This window comes from Tachysurus fulvidraco, chromosome 16 (genome assembly GCF_022655615.1).
Source record: "Tachysurus fulvidraco isolate hzauxx_2018 chromosome 16, HZAU_PFXX_2.0, whole genome shotgun sequence".
NCBI classification, from domain to species: domain Eukaryota; kingdom Metazoa; phylum Chordata; class Actinopteri; order Siluriformes; family Bagridae; genus Tachysurus; species Tachysurus fulvidraco.
Genome location: NC_062533.1, coordinates 16,750,223 through 16,767,259, shown reverse-complemented (window position 1 = coordinate 16,767,259; position 17,037 = coordinate 16,750,223). Strand labels below are relative to the sequence as shown.

Below are 17,037 nucleotides of genomic sequence, written 5' to 3'. Positions count from 1 at the left end.
CACCGTGGCCCCCATTATAAATATTTATAATATAATTTTTATTTTAAAGCAAATATGTAATTACTTTCTATCACATCTGCACTCGTGTTTGACAAACATTAACTGATGAGGGCTTAATGTTGGTATTGATGATGTGACCACGTGTCTCGGCCCAAATCTGCAGAAAATACGCGGCCATTTTGAAAAAAAATGCAAGCTCCAATTATAATATAATTATTTACAATCGCACAATTGTGAAATCCTGCCTTTAAAACTTAAATGGACAGACAGTGAGACAGACAGAGAGACAGACAGAGACTGCGTGCCAATAATTAATCTGTTCTTTTCCTACATACATTATATGAACTGGACCATGGAGGAAATGGAAGAAGGTGGCCTGGTTTGACATAATGTGGACATGAATGTCTCACTGAACTGATCGAGCATCTGTGGGATGTGATGGACAAAAAAATTCTGATCCGTGGAAGCTCCACTTTACAACTTTTGGTGTCAGGTAGCACAGCACACCTTCAGAGATCTTGTTGAGTCCATGCCTTGATGAGTCCTTGATGAAGGAGGTTGACACAATATTATGGAGGTGGTTTAATGTTATAGCTGAATGACATATGATCAACTATACTATCAGTCCAGTTCTCTAAGGAGAACTGTGCACCTTTTCTCATGCTTGCTGGCAAATTGTACAACCATCATAAATATACTGAAGGTTCAGTCTACTGCTGGAAGAAAGAAGGAAAATAAATGTGACGTGACGTGACATACGGCTAAGTACAGTGACCCATACTCAGAATTCGTTCTCTGTGTTCAACCCATCCAAAGTAAGTGCTTTCATCTCACAGTAAGTGCTGAACAGTTATTACAGCTAACATGCACTGCTAAATATAAACACAGCAGTGACTTCTGGCTAACTACGAATAACAATATAAACTTTTAAACAATCTTATCTGGCTAACAGAACATGCCCCCACTGAGAAAAGAAAAGAAATGCTGCATTCAAACTAGGCAGAAAAAGAAAGAAAGAAAAAAAGAGAACCGAGTCTTTGAAAAAAAAGCCGTCTTTAAAAAGAGCCGAGTCTGTGAAAAGAACCGAGTCTTTGAAAAGAGCCGAGTTTTAGAAAAGAGCCGAGTCTTTAAAAAGAGCCGAGCCTTTGAAAAGAACCGAGCCTTTGAAAAGAGCCGGGTTTTTGAAAAGAGTCGAGTTTTTGAAAAGAGCCGAGCCTTTGAAAAGAGCCGAATCATTGAAAAGAGCCAATTCTTTAAAAAGAGCCGTCTTTACCATTCTGTTTACACTGTTCAGCTCCTGTACTAGAAAAAATTCCTCGTGTGTGAAAACATACTTGGCAATAAAGACCTTTCTGATTCTGATTCTGATTCTTTGAAAAGAGCCAAGCCTTTGAGAAGAGCTGCGTCTTTGAATAAATCCGAGTCTTTGAAAAGAGACAAGCCTTTGAAAAGAGCCGAATCTTTGAAAAGAGCCGAGTCTTTGAAAAGAGCCGAGACTTTCAAAAGAGCCGAGACTTTCAAAAGAGCCGAGTCTTTAAAATGAGCCGAGTCTTTAAAAGGAGCCGAGTCCTTGAAAGAATCGGCTCTTTTCAAAGGCTCGGCTCGGTCGTCCTATCACTCGACTCGACTCGGTCCTGCTATCACTAGCTTGCGCTTCACGTTTCATGCGCCTCCTGGTCGCAAGGCGGCGCCACTGATACCGACACTGATATCTGTTGGATCCAACAGAAACACAAAGGAAGAAAAGTGCTCTTGTTTGTTGTTGTCAGCCGAGAGACAGACACATGGAGCATCACAAAGACGCGTTAAACAGACAAACGATCCTGAATGAAGCTGATAAACAGTTTAACAACAAACTTTTCCAACGCGCAGAGGAGTTATACACACAGTTTATCAACATCTGCACAACATCTGGGTGATTAAAATAAGCCTTTTAGCAGAATAACGCTAACCTGTGTGTGTTTAACAGAATCTGATCTTAATACTATGTTTATTGTCCATATGATGTTGTTATTTACACTACAGACAATGCGACAGTAATGACCTCGCCATAGCCTACAATAACCGCGGCCAGGTGAAGTACTTCCGGGTTGATTTTTATGAAGCCATGGATGATTACAGCTCAGCTATTAAAGTAAACAAAGAGTTTGAAGTGCCTTATTACAACCGGGGGTTAATCCTCTATAGACTGGGTAGGTGTCCACACTCCCTTTTTAATTACTCCTGGCTTACATTTCTGTCACAAAGCACATCATTTCACTCTAAAACTACAACAGCAATAAAGTTTGTAACTCATCTAATTTCTGTTTTTTTTTTTATTATTCACATCAAATTAAATCGCAGTTGAAGACATATTTATTCATACAAGCTTTTAACGCATAGACCCGGTTTCAACTGCTATTTTATGTTTCATTGTGTTCTTATTGATTCTATTTATTTTGGTTTTTATTGTTGTTTTACTGGAAAGCACCTTGTGCTTCTTTTGGCTGTTGTAATGTGCTCTATAAATAAAATTTGATTGATTGATCATAAGCCTCAAAGATGCTGCAAGCTGTTTTCAGGGGAAAGTAGATTCCCTAAAAACGTCCCCAAATGACCTCACAGACCGATTTGCATATTCATTATATTTATGTATATTCATCCAACCTTTCAATTTGCATAATTTGCATATTCATATATTGGTCAAGAATTTGTCATTCGAATATCAAGTAGGAAAAAATGGACGGTTTTCTGAAGACGTGTAGAATACGCAGTGTCCCAGAAGTCTCCATACATGATGGACTTTTATTTGTTTGTTTGTTTATCTATCTATCTATCTATCTATCTATCTATCTATCTATCTATCTGTCTATCTATCTATCAAGCCTTAGGAAACATCCAGTACATGATTGCCGTCATGGTGTCGAAGACGTCAGAATACTTAAATCCCATTATAAATAAAGTCAATTTTTAAAGTCAGCGTTGAGCCGTAGATGATTTCCCTCGTAACGTCACACCGTATTGTCTTTTATTCCCTACATCACGCATGATTCTCTTTCCCGCAGGTTTCTTTGCAGATGCAGAGAGCGACTTTAGGAAAGCGCTGGAGATAAACAGCCACTTTGAAGATGCCAGACTAAGCTTGCATCAGACAATTCTGGACTATGAAGAAAAAATAAGGCGAAGTTAATGATGATGGATTTTCGTCACCACGTTTATGACTTTAATTTAATTTAAACTTTAATGTAAACAGATTTTTCAGCATGTGTTGAGATTTGCTCAGGTCTGCTTTAAAGCAGAAGTTTTATCTCTTCATACTTGATGTAAATTATTCAAATATTATTAAATGGTTGTTGGAACAAAATTGCAGTGCCTGTTTTGTCCATCGCATTCTTTGATATATTCGCTGTTTCTTCGGCTCCTGTAAAAACAAAGAAACAATTTTGTTTCTTTTTATTATTTTAAATCACTGGTTTTAAAAGTATTGGCACCCCACAGATTCTGTCTGTCTTCCTTAATATGAACAACACTGACTCTCTTTAATATACTGACTCTCTTTAATATACTGACTCTCCAAGTGTTGATGTTAAACTGAATTTTAAAGGATGTGTTGAAAAGAAATCTGAGCTGCTTTTTAGATGAACAAACACTTGGAGCTTCTCAGAGAGCAGAAATGGGTTTGATATCAACATTTACTCTGAAGATACAAACATCTGTGTAAGAAAAAAATTTTTAAAAAAACTGAAGAAACACTAATATGAAATACTTCATATTTATCAACACATTCAATGCTGAACATGGACACAAACAAACTCCATGGAAATGAAACTTCCATGTTTTTGCCTCTTAAAAAAAGGAATAAAGAATGAATTTGAAGCTCTAACTTTGTCACATGTTGGTTGCTAGATCTTACTAGATAAGGCGGCTGCTTGGGCTGAGTTGTGACTAATGAGCATCAGCTTCATTAGGATCACCTGTGTAGGAGTGGCTTTACTTCACCTCAGAGGAGCTGAACATCACGTCCGTTCTCAAGTTTGAGCTGCCGAGCTCACGTTGGTTCCTTTTCCTCGATATTCTGGTGCTTTTCTTCAATCCTGGCACCTCGAGAACATTTGCAGAACCTCATGATATTCAGCAGCTTGTTGAAGGATCTGTGTAGGTCTGTGGGTGTTTTTCTCAACACAACACACTGTTAAGCTTGTTCAAGGTTCCACAAGCCTCCCTTTCATTATCATGCCACTTTTCTGTGAATTATGGTAAGTTCTCTGAGGTCAGATTAAATCAGAACTGGTGTTTTTTGTTTGTTTGTTTTAATTGGGTTTGTGTTTTTTGGTAGTGCCTTCTGGCTTCTGGTGCTTGCTGGAGCAGGCGAAGCTTTCAGTCAGAGTGAGTAACTAATTATTTTTATAGACCAAACTGGATTGGCATGGTGTGACCTTATGATTTTACAGGAGCTGGCTTGAGTTTGGAATGTCTTGGAAATGTTATGAAGCTTACCTTGGATCGATCTCTGTCCTTTGGACGTCAGCTCAAAGTCGAAGCCCTCAGTAAGTGTTCTTCAAACCGAGCTTGAGCGATAGATAGATAGATAGATAGATAGATAGGAATAAGTGTATGGATATAGACAGGGATGAATATAGATAGGTGGATGGATATAAATAGGTGGAGATGGATGGATAGATAGGTGTTTAGAAAGTGAGGGAGATAGATAGATATGGATGTATAAAGAGAGATGGATCAAGAGAAACATATGGAGAGGGATGGATTAAAAGGTTGGTGGTTAGTGTGTGAGGTAGATAGATAGGTGGAGAGGGATGGATTAAATGACTGACTGTTAGAGTGTGAGTGGATAGATGGGGAGAGATGGATAAAAAGATAGATGTATAGAAAGACACGTGTGTGTGTGAGAGAGAGAGAGAGATCTATAGACGTCTGATACGTGTCTACATCTGTAGATTGTTATTACATGAAAATATTTTCCCTTTAAATGTCCAGATGGTTCACAAAGCGTGATGCTAACAGGAGCTCTGGCGAGTCAGTGTGGCTACAGCATCGAGTCAGATCCCTGGGGAAATACGAGAATCTACACATCACTGCTAAGCTGCTTTACTCATAACCATGTACTGAAAACTTACTGGAAAGTTGAGCATGATTCCAGTTGACTAGTGAGTTGACTGTTGCTTCTTGTGTCTTGTTGGTCTCAGGGTGACGTCGTGTTTGATACCGGACTGCGCCTGCAATTTTACGGTAATCAAATGTCTGACAACGTGCTTGAGGTGGAAAAGACCTGCGAATACAATCAGTGGGCTTCACGTGAGATTCTCTGTGAACGAAACTTCATGGAGGTGATTTCCTCAGCACACGAACAAGGCTGTGAATGTTTCATAAGATACTTTTAATCCTTGTCTTTTTCTATAGACTGTTTTGTGTTTATTTTAATCCAGATCTGTTTTTTTAAGGTCTCCGTCCACAGAGGACGCCTTGATGTGAATCTGCCTAAGCAGCCGAGACCAACGGTGTCAGGATTCTCTGTCGATCAGCAGGTAACTGTAAGGTGACGTCACCTGTTAGGAACCGGACAGTTTACTTCTTTAGATTAATGTCTTTTGTGGGCCAATAAATGTTTGTTTTTGTTTGTTTGTTTATTATTAAAGTTAAGTATTACCAGATATTAGATCATCTTTAAATGAAAACCTTTTGGGTTTTAGACACTTTAAAGCTTTTAGCTTTACGGATTTTGAGATTTCAGTGCATTTGTTTCTTGCATTGGTTTTTTTTTTTCTCTTTTTGTCCTAAATGTATAAGTTTGTTACTTTTCTTCACAAATACATTTTTCTTGTGATTTGATTTTTATTTACTTTTTTTGTTCCAGAAATGTTCATTTTCATGGATTTTCCACCCACAGATCTTACTTGTTTGTTTTTGTTCTTTCACAAATTCATTAATTTTCTTTAATTTATATCCCCACAAATTCAATTTTATAAAGTGTGATCTATTTACTTGTTGGTCAGGAGTTGTCCGTGCAACTTTCTTCTAATTTGAACAAAGTAGTATCCAAAACTACTAAGGGGCGCATGGTGGCTTAGTGGTTAGCACGTTCTCCTCACACCTCCAGGGTTGGGGGTTCGATTCCCACCTCCGCCTTGTGTGTGTGGAGTTTGCATGTTTTCCCCGTGCCTCGGGGTTTTCCTCCGGGTACTCCGGTTTCCTCCCCCGGTCCAAAGACATGCATGGTAGGTTGATTGGCATCTCTGGAAAATTGTCCGGTGTGTGTGAGTGAGTGTGTGTGTGCCCAGCGATGGGTTGGCACTCCATATAGGGTGTATCCTGCCCCGATGACACCTGCGATAGGCACAGGCTCCCTGTGACCCGAGTAGTTCGGATAAGCGGTAGATAATGAATGAATGAGTATCCAAAACCTCCTTAATACACGCTGCTGTTCCCTTCAATTCTCCTGTCTTCAGGTTTCTACCACTCTCAGCAATATTTGGCGGATGGTCTTTTACACGCCCAAAGAAAAAACGATGATGTTGGATGCGGTTCGTGAAGCAGGTTATGGCGTATCGATGACTTCCACGCGACTGGTGCTGCGAAGCCCCTATAACACACCTGAAACGTATACCGAGGATGTACGTGAGCAAGTAGCGCTGTGACCGATCTCTCCAATCTCTACTGCTGGAGGAGATCTTCTGATTTTTCTCTGGTGGGTTTATTTATATTTTTTCTCCTCCCACCAGGTGAATGGGGTACAAATGAAGGTCTTTAAAGTGAGCACCTACTTCAAGAAGGCTTGGTCTGTAACCATTGTTGACGGTGCTGCTGTCTGTCCAACTGGTATGTAATTAAAGATGGGTAATGTTTACAAGAAAAGATCTACCGTTCCTTTAATCTCAATCATTTTACAGGTGGACTCCATTTTACTGACAAACTCATCACATGGTACATGCCCCAGTACATCAGTCCTCTGATGACTGCTCCTAACCATCAGGCGCTCGAAATCTACATGGGGATAAACGGAAAGAGGCTCAATCAGACAGAGATGAACGCTCGAGGCTATACCATGATGATGACCGAGCACCAGATTATCGTTACCCTGCCTGTCGGTGGTCCAGACGGCTATTATAAGGTTGGTCACTACTACTTGGGTTGGTACGGACCGGATTTTCATTCTGATCGATGATTTTCTTCCCTCATTGTAGAGCAGCGTGTTGGATAACGAGTACCACGTCACTTATAGTGTCGAACCGATGCTTGAAATGTTGTGGATGGAAGGAAAGTCTGATGTCACCAGATACAAAGTCCATTATCCGATCGTTACGCCGCCGGCGCATCAACAACCTCGCATCACGAACTGTGAGTAGAGATTTAAAGCCACGATGAATATATAACATCAGTAAGTAATAACATAACGGCTGAAATGAATTCCTTTCCATTTACAGACACCGCCAAAGACTCGGACGTGTTTCAGATCACTCTGGGTTCCTTCCTTCCCGACGTGGAGCTGCTGAACGTCACCTTGTCCACTGGCGTGATGAGTGTGGAAGAGGCCAACCAGAGAGGATATAACTTACAGGAACACTTATTTCCTAACGGCTCCAAGGTTTTCAGCATCAAGGTCCCTTTCTCTGATCCCTCTGTCCTGAGAACGGTAAGTCTCCACGGCTTAACTATGCAGATTAAAAGATCTAGAATTCACTGATTGTTGCATCAGGTTCTGGGATCCGGTCCAGGCTTGATTTTGAGACCTTCGTGGTATGAATAAGGAATAAAACTCTCGTTGATCCAGGAAGCGAATCAGCGACAGAGTTGATGGTTATCCAAAATCCACATGTCCTGTAGTGTGTTATTCCTCCATCACACCACTCCATCAGTGACTTAAAAAAAAAATATCTATATATATTTCTTTAAGTTGAAATTCTACACACAGATGAAAGGCATTGATCCTGAAAATAGACTTTTAATGGACCACTTTTATTATTTATTTCCTTTATCATTAATTATGTTTACCTTCTGCTCTATGTTTATGTTCTGTAAAGCTGCTATGAGACAATGTCTATTGTAAAAAGCGCAAAGAAAAAAAAATGTAAAGCTTACGTCAGGATGAAGGTGTGATATATTTTAATGATCAGGCGTTAACAAGGTTTGTGATGTTCAGTGTGGCCTTGTTTCGGATCTATTTCCATCTTTCAGACAGGAATTTTATGATGGCTTGAAAAATTAACCTTCTTGTCGTCCTTGTCTTCCTTCTTCCTGTCCCTGTCCTTGTTGTCCTTCTCTCTTTTTTTTTTTTTTCTCCCTTTCTCCCCCTGAGCTTTTAACCTAGATTAAAAACGGTGCGTTTACTTTTGTAACTGATCAGAAATTAAGATTTTTCCCAAATTCCAGCTGAAGACTTTGTACTGTTAGAATTCTTAATCGGGGGCAGTGGTGGGCTCAACTGGTTAAGGCTCTGGGTTGTGGATCGGGGTTCAAGGCCAAGCACAGCCAAGCTGCCACTGCTGGGCCCTTGAGCAAGGCCCTCAACCCTCCCTGCTCCAGGGGCGCTGTATCATATCTGCCCCTGCAGTCTGACCCCAACCTCCTCAGTTGGGGTATGTAAGGAAAAGGATTCCACTGTGCTGTAATGTATATGTGGTGATGATAAAGGCTTATTTGCCCCCGTTCTAGAAACCTGTCAACAAACATTCACCAAACTCCTCAGATTCACTGTTACTCAGAACGAATGATCAAAATTCTGATGGAATGTTTAGAGCCAGGCTCAGGACGACTCTCACGTCTTCTATATCTCTATCCGTACAACACACACTATCCATTTCTCTATCCATCTGCCAGCAGTGCTCTCCCTCCCTCTGTCTTTCTTTCCTTACCTTCTTTCTTTGGTCCCTTTCACTCGTCTTACTGTTTTCTAATCTCAATCTATTTTTCAAGTCTGAAAGCATGAACCCGTGTTGAATATTCAGCCTCGCATGTCTAGACTTATTCATGATATGACGGAGGTGTATTAAAGGCTGCAAAGGAGGAAAAATAAGAGCTGTGTTTTTTGCTTTTTATTTATTTTATGAATTGATTGAGGATTCTGACTTTCAGCATGTGAGGCTGATGAACATGGTCTACAGTCTCCCCATCACCTTTGGCTTGTTGGTGCTTCCTGAATTTATTCCCTTCTCTCACTGCGCTTTAGTCGAAGCTACTCGTGAGGATGTGGGTAAGTACGACTACGGGATGGAGGGACGGAAGGACGGCTCGATGCTGATTTCTTGTTTCTGCACAGCGATGATTTCTATGAACGGAGTCTGCGACGACAGGAACTTCTATATCACGATTGAACACGGGAACCAAAGCGTGGACTTTCGCGTGAGGGTCGGGACGCGTGACCTCTCGGCTGACCTCTACAGGGAGTACGGCGTGAAGGAGAACGGCACTCATATAGGCCTGACTGTGCCATTCCTGGCGCATGATGTCGTGTTTGAGGTGCAGTATGTCCTTACTTCCTCTCGTGATTCATGACCTCTGACCATTTTAAAGTGCTTTTGTTTTTGTCATGTTCACATTTAGAAAGTTTGTTCGTGGTGTCGGCTTATTTTAGAGTAACTTGCAAAACTTCTCTCTCTCTGAACTGCAGAAGGCCAACCAGTCATCCGTGAGAGCTCGTATCAATCTAGTTATAACACACAATGACTGGCAGTTTAAAAACTTCTCCCTGGCCTGCACCTTTCCCTTGATCATGACAGGTATGTGATCTAGAGATTTCTGTACTGCTTCCTCTAACTTGTGTTTAAGTTGCAGTATTACAAAAAAATACTGTCAAGTCACTTTTATTGTCACATCACCACAGCACGGGTGCCATGGTGAGTGAAATTCCTGAGAGCGAACTCCAGAAATCGCAGAACAATTAACATACAGTAATTAAACAGAAATATTAAGAACAGTTTACATGCGGGTGAAAAAGATGCACTGTGCTCATACATAGTCGGTACACAGTGTACTATTAGACATATTTACAATGCACTACACATTATATATACGATATGTACTTGGACTGTAAAAACAGTCTAACGGCATGTGAACACTTCTTTTTTTTGAGGCCACATAGAAATTTCTCCTATTGTGCATATGCCTGCTAACTGGTGCGAGACACACGTTTGGCCGCTCTGGTAGACGACACTTCAATCCACTTTATAAGACTAATAGCTAATATCACAACAAGACAGAACAACTAGGTTTATGTAGCTAGTGTTATTTACGGACTGAAACCGGACTGAAACTCTGTACAGATTTACTGTAGGGAAAAAGTATTACATGGTGGCGGATTCGTGTGTGTGTCTGAGATAAATGTACAGTTAAGTCATAAAGTTCCAGCACATGATGTAGATGTGCAATTAAAGATGACTAGGTTCTGCTGTAAACCTCATGACCTCAAGTTTACTCTTTAGCTTTACTATTTAGCCAGAATTTCTGTCTCCGGTCACCGCGGTAGTAAAGTGGCCACCAGTGGGCGTAAAGTTGCACGTTTCAAGACACTATTTCAGCTCGAGTCAAAGTCCTATATTTAATGCATATAACTAAAAATCTTCCGCTCAACCTGGAAACGTAAAGATTTTAGCCGTGCTTTGGAAGCTAGATCAGATCAATCAAGATTTGTGTGAGATTCCGCTTTCAGGATCTGTTTTCTCGTGTAAAAACCCCTCTGTAGAATGTTTTGCGAACGGATCCATAACCGCGCTCGCCGTCAAGGTGAAATCGGCGAGCCAGGTGATCCCAAGCCAGTTGACGCTGAGAGACCCGTCGTGTAAACCCGCCTTCAGCAACGACCGCTTTGCGTACTTCTCCTTTGATGCGAGCAGCTGTGAAACCACCAGGACGGTACGTGCGTGCTACAGCCGTCCTTTTTTTTTTTTTTTTTTTTTTTTCCCCTCAGTAGAAATTTTCACCATTTAATCCTCTCGCATCTCTTCGCTCCAGTTCCACGATGGCATCATGACATACGAGAACACCATCTCGATGGGTGAGGGGACGGCTGCTGTACCTGCGCCGCATAAGGCCACAAAAAACAGTCTGGAGTACAGGTACTGTGTAGTGTTAATGTTTGTTCTGACTCCCTTTTCATGCTTAATTCTAACAGTGTTTTGTTCTGATCAATGTCAGTGTGTTGGTGGTCTGCAACTACAAGATAACCAAAACGCTGGCTATGACGTTCTCCGCTGTGCCGCGCCCAAGCACACTTCATGCAGATCCTGGTTTTGGAGAACTGCATGTCAGGATGAGGCTCGCTAGAGGTAGGGTGCTCTGTACACTACAATAATCATGGTGAGAGGGGGGTGGATGAAGATGGAGGGTTTAATATGGGGGTGGAAGGATTCGGAGTGATGGAAGGGTAGCTAGGGTGTGGGAGAGAACGTGATGGATAGGGTGAGCGGGATTGGGAACGAGAGACGGGGAGGGGGAAAATTCAATTCAAGTTTATTTGTATAGCGCTTTTTACAATAGACATTGTCTCAAAGCAGCTTTACAGAACATAAACACAGAGCAGAAGGTAAACATAATTAATGATAAAGGAAATAACGAATAATAAAAGAAATAAGAATTAACAGAATAAAAATTCTAGGTTATTATTAGATGTATATAGTTCACAGTGTGTATGTATTTATCCCCCTATGAGCAAGTCTGAGGTGACTCGGGCAGCAGTGGCAAGGAAAAACTCCCTTACATTGGTAAAGGAAGAAACCTTGAGAGGAACCGGACTCAAGGGGGAACCCATCCTCATATGGGTGACACTGGGGGTGTGATTGTAATATACAGTCAGTTAAATGTTGTATTGGTGTAAGGATCAAGGACTTCTGATCTCCTTAGTGTCACAGAGTCTAACTGGAGATGTCTCAGGATTCTTAGAGTCGGCCTCGGCTCAGTGGACGTCCAAAGGCTTCGTCCCACAGAGTACGTTGGGAGCTGGTACAGTGTCTGGATGCCTCAGGATGGGTACAAAGAGAGAAGCAGTGGAAAGGGATTAACATATCTGCTGTTCATAAAAATGAAATGGGGAAACGAGAGGGAGTGAGAGAGATGGACGGGGACATGAGGGAGAGACACGGACATCTTTCACACCTGTGTGAGCTGAATGAGATTAACCACAGTATTCACTGCTTCACTGTAGGATTCTGTTAGAGATTTTGTCCTCCGTCTCGGTGTCTGTCTTCTGTACTAAACATGATGCTGACCGGTGCAGATGTCTGTATACGGTTTAACAGGAAAACTCTACAGGAGTGGATTTAAGTGGTTAAAACTTTTGGGCAACCGATCAGAAGGTCGCAGGTTTAAATTGCAGCATCATCAGTTTTGTGTTAACTGTATCTTGTCTCAGTTGTAAGCTCCATCTCTCCCTCCCCCATCTCCCTCCCTAAATGAAAGCATCAACCAGATGAGTAAACGGGAGTAAACCTTAATGTTGTCTGCCTTCTCTCTCTCTTTCCAGACGCCTCTTACGAAACCTTCTACCTGGCTGAGGAGTATCCAGTGGCGCAGTATTTAAAGCAGCCTCTATTCTTCGAGGTCGAGCTGATGCAGTCCACTGACCCACAAATAGAGCTTGTGCTGGAGAACTGCTGGGCTTCGGCTAATCACAGAGGCTCCGTGTTCAGCTGGGATCTCATTGTGAACGGGTAATTTCTCTCTCTCTCACTCGCTCGCTCACACAGAGACGTGAAGGAAATGAACTTTCTAAATACATCATGCCTCGTTATAATTTTTCATCCTGTGCTTTACATGTAGCTGTGCGAATCCAGGAGACCGTTACCAAATCACGTTCTACCCCGTCGCATCCGACGCCCGGGTTCGATACCCGACTCACTTGAGGCGCTTCAAAATCGATATGTTTACTTTCGTCAAAGACGACACGCCTCTTCACGATCAGGTGCCTCATCGCTCGTTATATCTGACCTCAAACGGCGCTTCATACAGACTAATGCTTAAACTCGTGCGGTTTGTCTTTTCCCTCTTTCAGATCCTGGTCCAATGTGAAACCGTTCTGTGTGACGTCCACCAGTCCGACGGTGTCTGTAACACCAAATGTCCGTCATTTATGGCAGAAAATGTAAAAAGAGGTGTGTACTGAAGTTCTCTCCTGTCATAACCACTCTGTTCACATCCCTGACTCGCTGCTCGTCTTTCCAACAGGACGCAGGAACGTAGGACATGAACATTACCGGATGCGGGTCTCGTCTGGAAAGATTTTCCTCTCCAACCTGTAGCTCAGTTATAAATAAAGTGTTGACTTAAAAGCTGTGTGTGTCTCGAGCTTGTCCCACTGTCAGGGAAAGGGAAAGAAAAAGTGTATTTCTGTTCGGTTCTTTCTGCAGGAGGCCTTTTGATTCTTTCTAAACGTGTTACATCCGAGTGAACTGTCACCAAGAGCATGCAGTCACGTCTGCTCACACTCGTCACGTTTAAATAACAATTCCTTCACACCTTTTAAACAAAACCATCAGTGGACATAACTCGAGGATTTATTACAAGATGATCAACGTTTAAAAACCAGTCCAAGTGACTTCAGTAGTGTTTCCACACCTACGGTAGCGTAGGGTATCTTTAAAAGTGGAGCTGGATGTTTCAGTTCGCTCTTTTCTTTGCTTTGGTTTGATACAGAGAGAAGTGAGACGTGTATTTAAAAAAAAAAAAGGCGAGAAAAAACATCCTAATTGGATAAACTGATCTTTGCTAATATTTTAGATTCAAAACGAAATGTCACACTTCTAAAAGTGTGTGTGTTTTCTTTAGGAGTACAACATAAAAAAATGCCTTTTAAAAATAAATCTCATTAGCAGCCCAATTTATAAAAAAAAAAAAAACAGGAAAAACTAGAAGCCATTTCAGTTGTTTTGTGTTTAATATCTAAGGAATGCTGAAGAAAAATCTGAGGAATAAAGAGAGGGTGGTGGATGGATGGGAAGAGAGTGGGAGGGGTGAGCAGATGGGAATGGAGAAAGACCGCTTTAAACAAAGTCTAGATGGGGATGGAGAGATGGATGGATGGATATAAATAGAGGGTGGGATGGAGATGGATGGAGAGCGAGAGATGGATAGTGAGTGGGAGGAATGGGTAGATGTGGATGGAAGGAGAGATGGCTACAAAGAGTGAGAGGGTTGGATGTATTGAGTGTGAGTGAGTTAGCATCAAGTTTCCATGCACGATTCTCTCAACTGGGATCGAGTTCATTGATGTGCTCAATCATTCATTAAAAAGTGTGTAATTTTTTATATATATATATATATTAGTACTGTGCAAAAGTTTTAGGCAGGTGTGAAAAATTGCTGTAAACAAAGAATACTTACAGAAATATAAAGGAGTGTTTATTTCTGTCGATTTACAAAATGCAAAGTGAGCAAACGAAAGAAAAATCTAAATCAGATCAATATTCGGTGTTACTACCTTTTACCTCCAAACCAGCATGAAGCGATGGCACGACCCCCACAGAGCCCTGATCTCAACATCATCCAGTGTGTCTGGGATTACATGAAGAGACAGAAGGATGTGAGAAAGCCGACATCCACAGAAGATCTGTGCTTAGTTCTACAAGATGTCTGGAACGACCTACCGGCCGAGTTCCTTCACAAACCGTGTGTAAGTGTACCTAGAAGTATCGCTGCTGTTTTGAAGACAAACGGTGGTCACAGCAAATATTGATGTGATTTAGATTTCTCTTTTGTTCATCCACTGCAATTTTTGTTATAATAAATGTTTAACACTTCCATTTTTGAAAGCATTCTTTGTTTTACAGCATTTTTTCACACCCACCTAAAACTTTTGCATTGTACTGTGTGTGTGTGTGTGATTATATATATTTCATGAAAATATAGGTTTCTGAAATACAAGATGTAGCTGGAGGAAAAAAATATATAAAGTTCATCATTAAAGTCCAGCTTTTCCCTCTTAATGCGTCTACAGCAGTATTTGTACAAATCAGTGTTGGTAAATGAAGCTGTGAGTCTAAAATCATGACCTTTTAATCACTTCCCTCTGACTAGTCTGAAAACATTCGCACGTCTATTCACGTGTAAATACTGTATCTAAACAGGTCTAAACAGATTTTAGATCCTCGGTTTAATGTTTGTGGATTTTTTTATGTTCACAAAAAAAAAAGCCAAACTGAGCCAGAAACAAATCAAATTTGAAACCCAGAATAAAATCCAGATCACTGAAGCACAGTAAAGATCTGGAAGTGATTCTGTAATTCGAGTTTATATTGTGTGTTTATTCTCTAGAAGACTCCAAATATAAAAATCCTTCTAAAAAATACAGATCAGACTGAAATCCAGTTTTATGTGATTAAAGTAAAGGCCAAGATTCTGCTAACTCTTTCAATCTATAGATATTTTCAAACACTGAGGTCCAACAACTTCCTCAAACGTCTGAGACCTTCGATCCTCGAACCCTTTACTGACTCGCCGGTATTTTGCGCTCAATGCGATGTCTTTCGGCTAATCCCTCTGTCTGAGGACTCGCTCTGAAGGTGTGAAAGCCGTGTCTGTGAAGGCCGCCAGCCACACCGATAACGGCTCATCATTATCTGCTCCGACTGTTTGATGTTTGAAGGGTCATTTTGTTGAACCATCGAGCAGACCCGTTTGCTGAAGACGTGATCAAAGTAAAGGAAAAAAAAGGGAATTAGAAAAAAAAATGCAGACAGGAAATCAAGAGTGAATCGGGAATTTATCAAACGGGGTTCATGGAAAAAAAAAAGAAAAATTCATGGATTTTATTGATCTATAGATATAAAAAAATATCTGAGAGGTTCATTGCTTGGACTCATCCTGTAATTCCTTCATTATTAGATGTTTGATGGCTCAGTTAAATGAAATGGATTTTCTTCTAAACTCTGGAATAAAAAAAAAAAAACCTCTGGCACAAATATAGAGCTGAAATATTGATGTACACATTTAACTCATGAACCAAAGAGAAGTCGCTGTATAACGTTCGAGAGCTCCAGATCCAGATCTCCATTCCTCACTCTTGGTGGGAAATAAACAAGGTTCCTCTGTGGTTCTTCTGGTCAGCTTGACTTATCTCGAAGCCCATTTTGATCGTGAAACACTTTACGGTTTTCCAGAACATTTCTCATCTGCTGGCTGAACAGAAAAATGCTTTTGTTGTTGTTTTTTTTTTTCATAACAGCTTCTCTGCTTCTCCTGAATGATGCTGGTCTAAAGGGATTTGAAGGAATTGACATAAAGAAGGTTACAACATCAATATAACTTGAACAAACATCTAGATAGTTATTTAGATCTATGGCTGAATCAGGTGAAGTGTGCTTTAAACGGCAACTCCCTCATCAGGTGGTGTGTGTGGTGGGTGAACCATCAGGATCATCACTGTTGTGTATTGAAGCACTAAACCTGAGAAGGAAGGTATGCAGGAGAAGGTAGTGAAGATGACGAAGATGAAAGTATAATATATAATGAAAAGTCTACACGTTCAAGACGATATAAAAGCACTAAATAAAATTAGTACAGCGTTTTGTCTTTTACATGGAAATGATGGTTTACTAGCAAATTAAGGTGTATGACGGTTCGCTTGATCTGGTTCTGGTTCTTTTCTGGTTCTCTTAATCTTTAGTTCACGTCCTACTTTATTGTAAAAGCTGATTACAGTCCAATGATGTAATAAGTTGTTTTTAAAGTTGGTGTGCTTTCGGATTTGTCTTTGTACGTAGCGAGACACAGATTTCACAGGCTTTACGTTACATTTACATTATTCTTTGGAAATCTAAAGCTGTAGCTCATCTCGTACGTCTTTTTGACACCACGAGAAAAATGATAAGAGAGAAATCTACTCTCAAAATCTTGTGTTATAACACTGCAGAATCTGAGCCATGTTTTTTTCTTTTCTTTTGTAATATGTATCTTTACACACACACACACACACACACACACACACACACACACACACACACACACACACACACACACACACACACACACACACACACACACACACACTGAGCCCTGCAGCCAGAATGTAGGCAGGTAAAATGTTTTTCCAGCTGATGTGTATTGGAGTGATGTGTA

The 17,037-nt window shown here is 40.8% G+C and overlaps 2 protein-coding genes across 2 annotated transcripts; both read left to right on the top strand.

Annotated features, from left to right (window-relative positions):
• The first annotated feature begins 1,620 nt into the window (after positions 1-1,620).
• On the top strand, positions 1,621-3,343 carry ttc32 (tetratricopeptide repeat domain 32). Its single transcript, XM_027155315.2, has 3 exons — positions 1,621-1,915; positions 2,026-2,192; positions 3,045-3,343. The coding sequence occupies exons 1-3, from the start codon at positions 1,785-1,787 to the stop codon at positions 3,167-3,169; spliced, it is 423 nt and encodes a 140-aa protein (XP_027011116.1). The 5' UTR covers positions 1,621-1,784; the 3' UTR covers positions 3,170-3,343.
• Positions 3,344-3,965: 622 nt separating this feature from the next.
• On the top strand, positions 3,966-13,253 carry zpax1 (zona pellucida protein AX 1). Its single transcript, XM_027155329.2, has 21 exons — positions 3,966-4,235; positions 4,316-4,365; positions 4,431-4,526; positions 4,975-5,099; positions 5,184-5,324; positions 5,439-5,522; positions 6,444-6,608; positions 6,717-6,813; positions 6,885-7,105; positions 7,179-7,332; positions 7,419-7,627; positions 9,067-9,184; positions 9,251-9,450; positions 9,602-9,710; positions 10,673-10,842; positions 10,942-11,045; positions 11,125-11,255; positions 12,449-12,635; positions 12,745-12,886; positions 12,977-13,076; positions 13,150-13,253. The coding sequence occupies exons 1-21, from the start codon at positions 4,213-4,215 to the stop codon at positions 13,221-13,223; spliced, it is 2,700 nt and encodes an 899-aa protein (XP_027011130.2). The 5' UTR covers positions 3,966-4,212; the 3' UTR covers positions 13,224-13,253.
• Positions 13,254-17,037: the final 3,784 nt, after the last annotated feature.

Coding starts and splice junctions, on each gene's coding strand:
- ttc32 (XM_027155315.2), top strand. CDS start 1,785: ATGGAGCATCACAAAGACGCGTTAAACAGACAAACGATCCTGAATGAA. Junction 1,916..2,025: donor AACATCTGCACAACATCTGG/GTGATTAAAATA, acceptor TTTACACTACAG/ACAATGCGACAGTAATGACC. Junction 2,193..3,044: donor GTTAATCCTCTATAGACTGG/GTAGGTGTCCAC, acceptor TCTTTCCCGCAG/GTTTCTTTGCAGATGCAGAG.
- zpax1 (XM_027155329.2), top strand. CDS start 4,213: ATGCCACTTTTCTGTGAATTATG. Junction 9,711..10,672: donor CTTTCCCTTGATCATGACAG/GTATGTGATCTA, acceptor ACCCCTCTGTAG/AATGTTTTGCGAACGGATCC. Junction 10,843..10,941: donor GCTGTGAAACCACCAGGACG/GTACGTGCGTGC, acceptor TCTTCGCTCCAG/TTCCACGATGGCATCATGAC.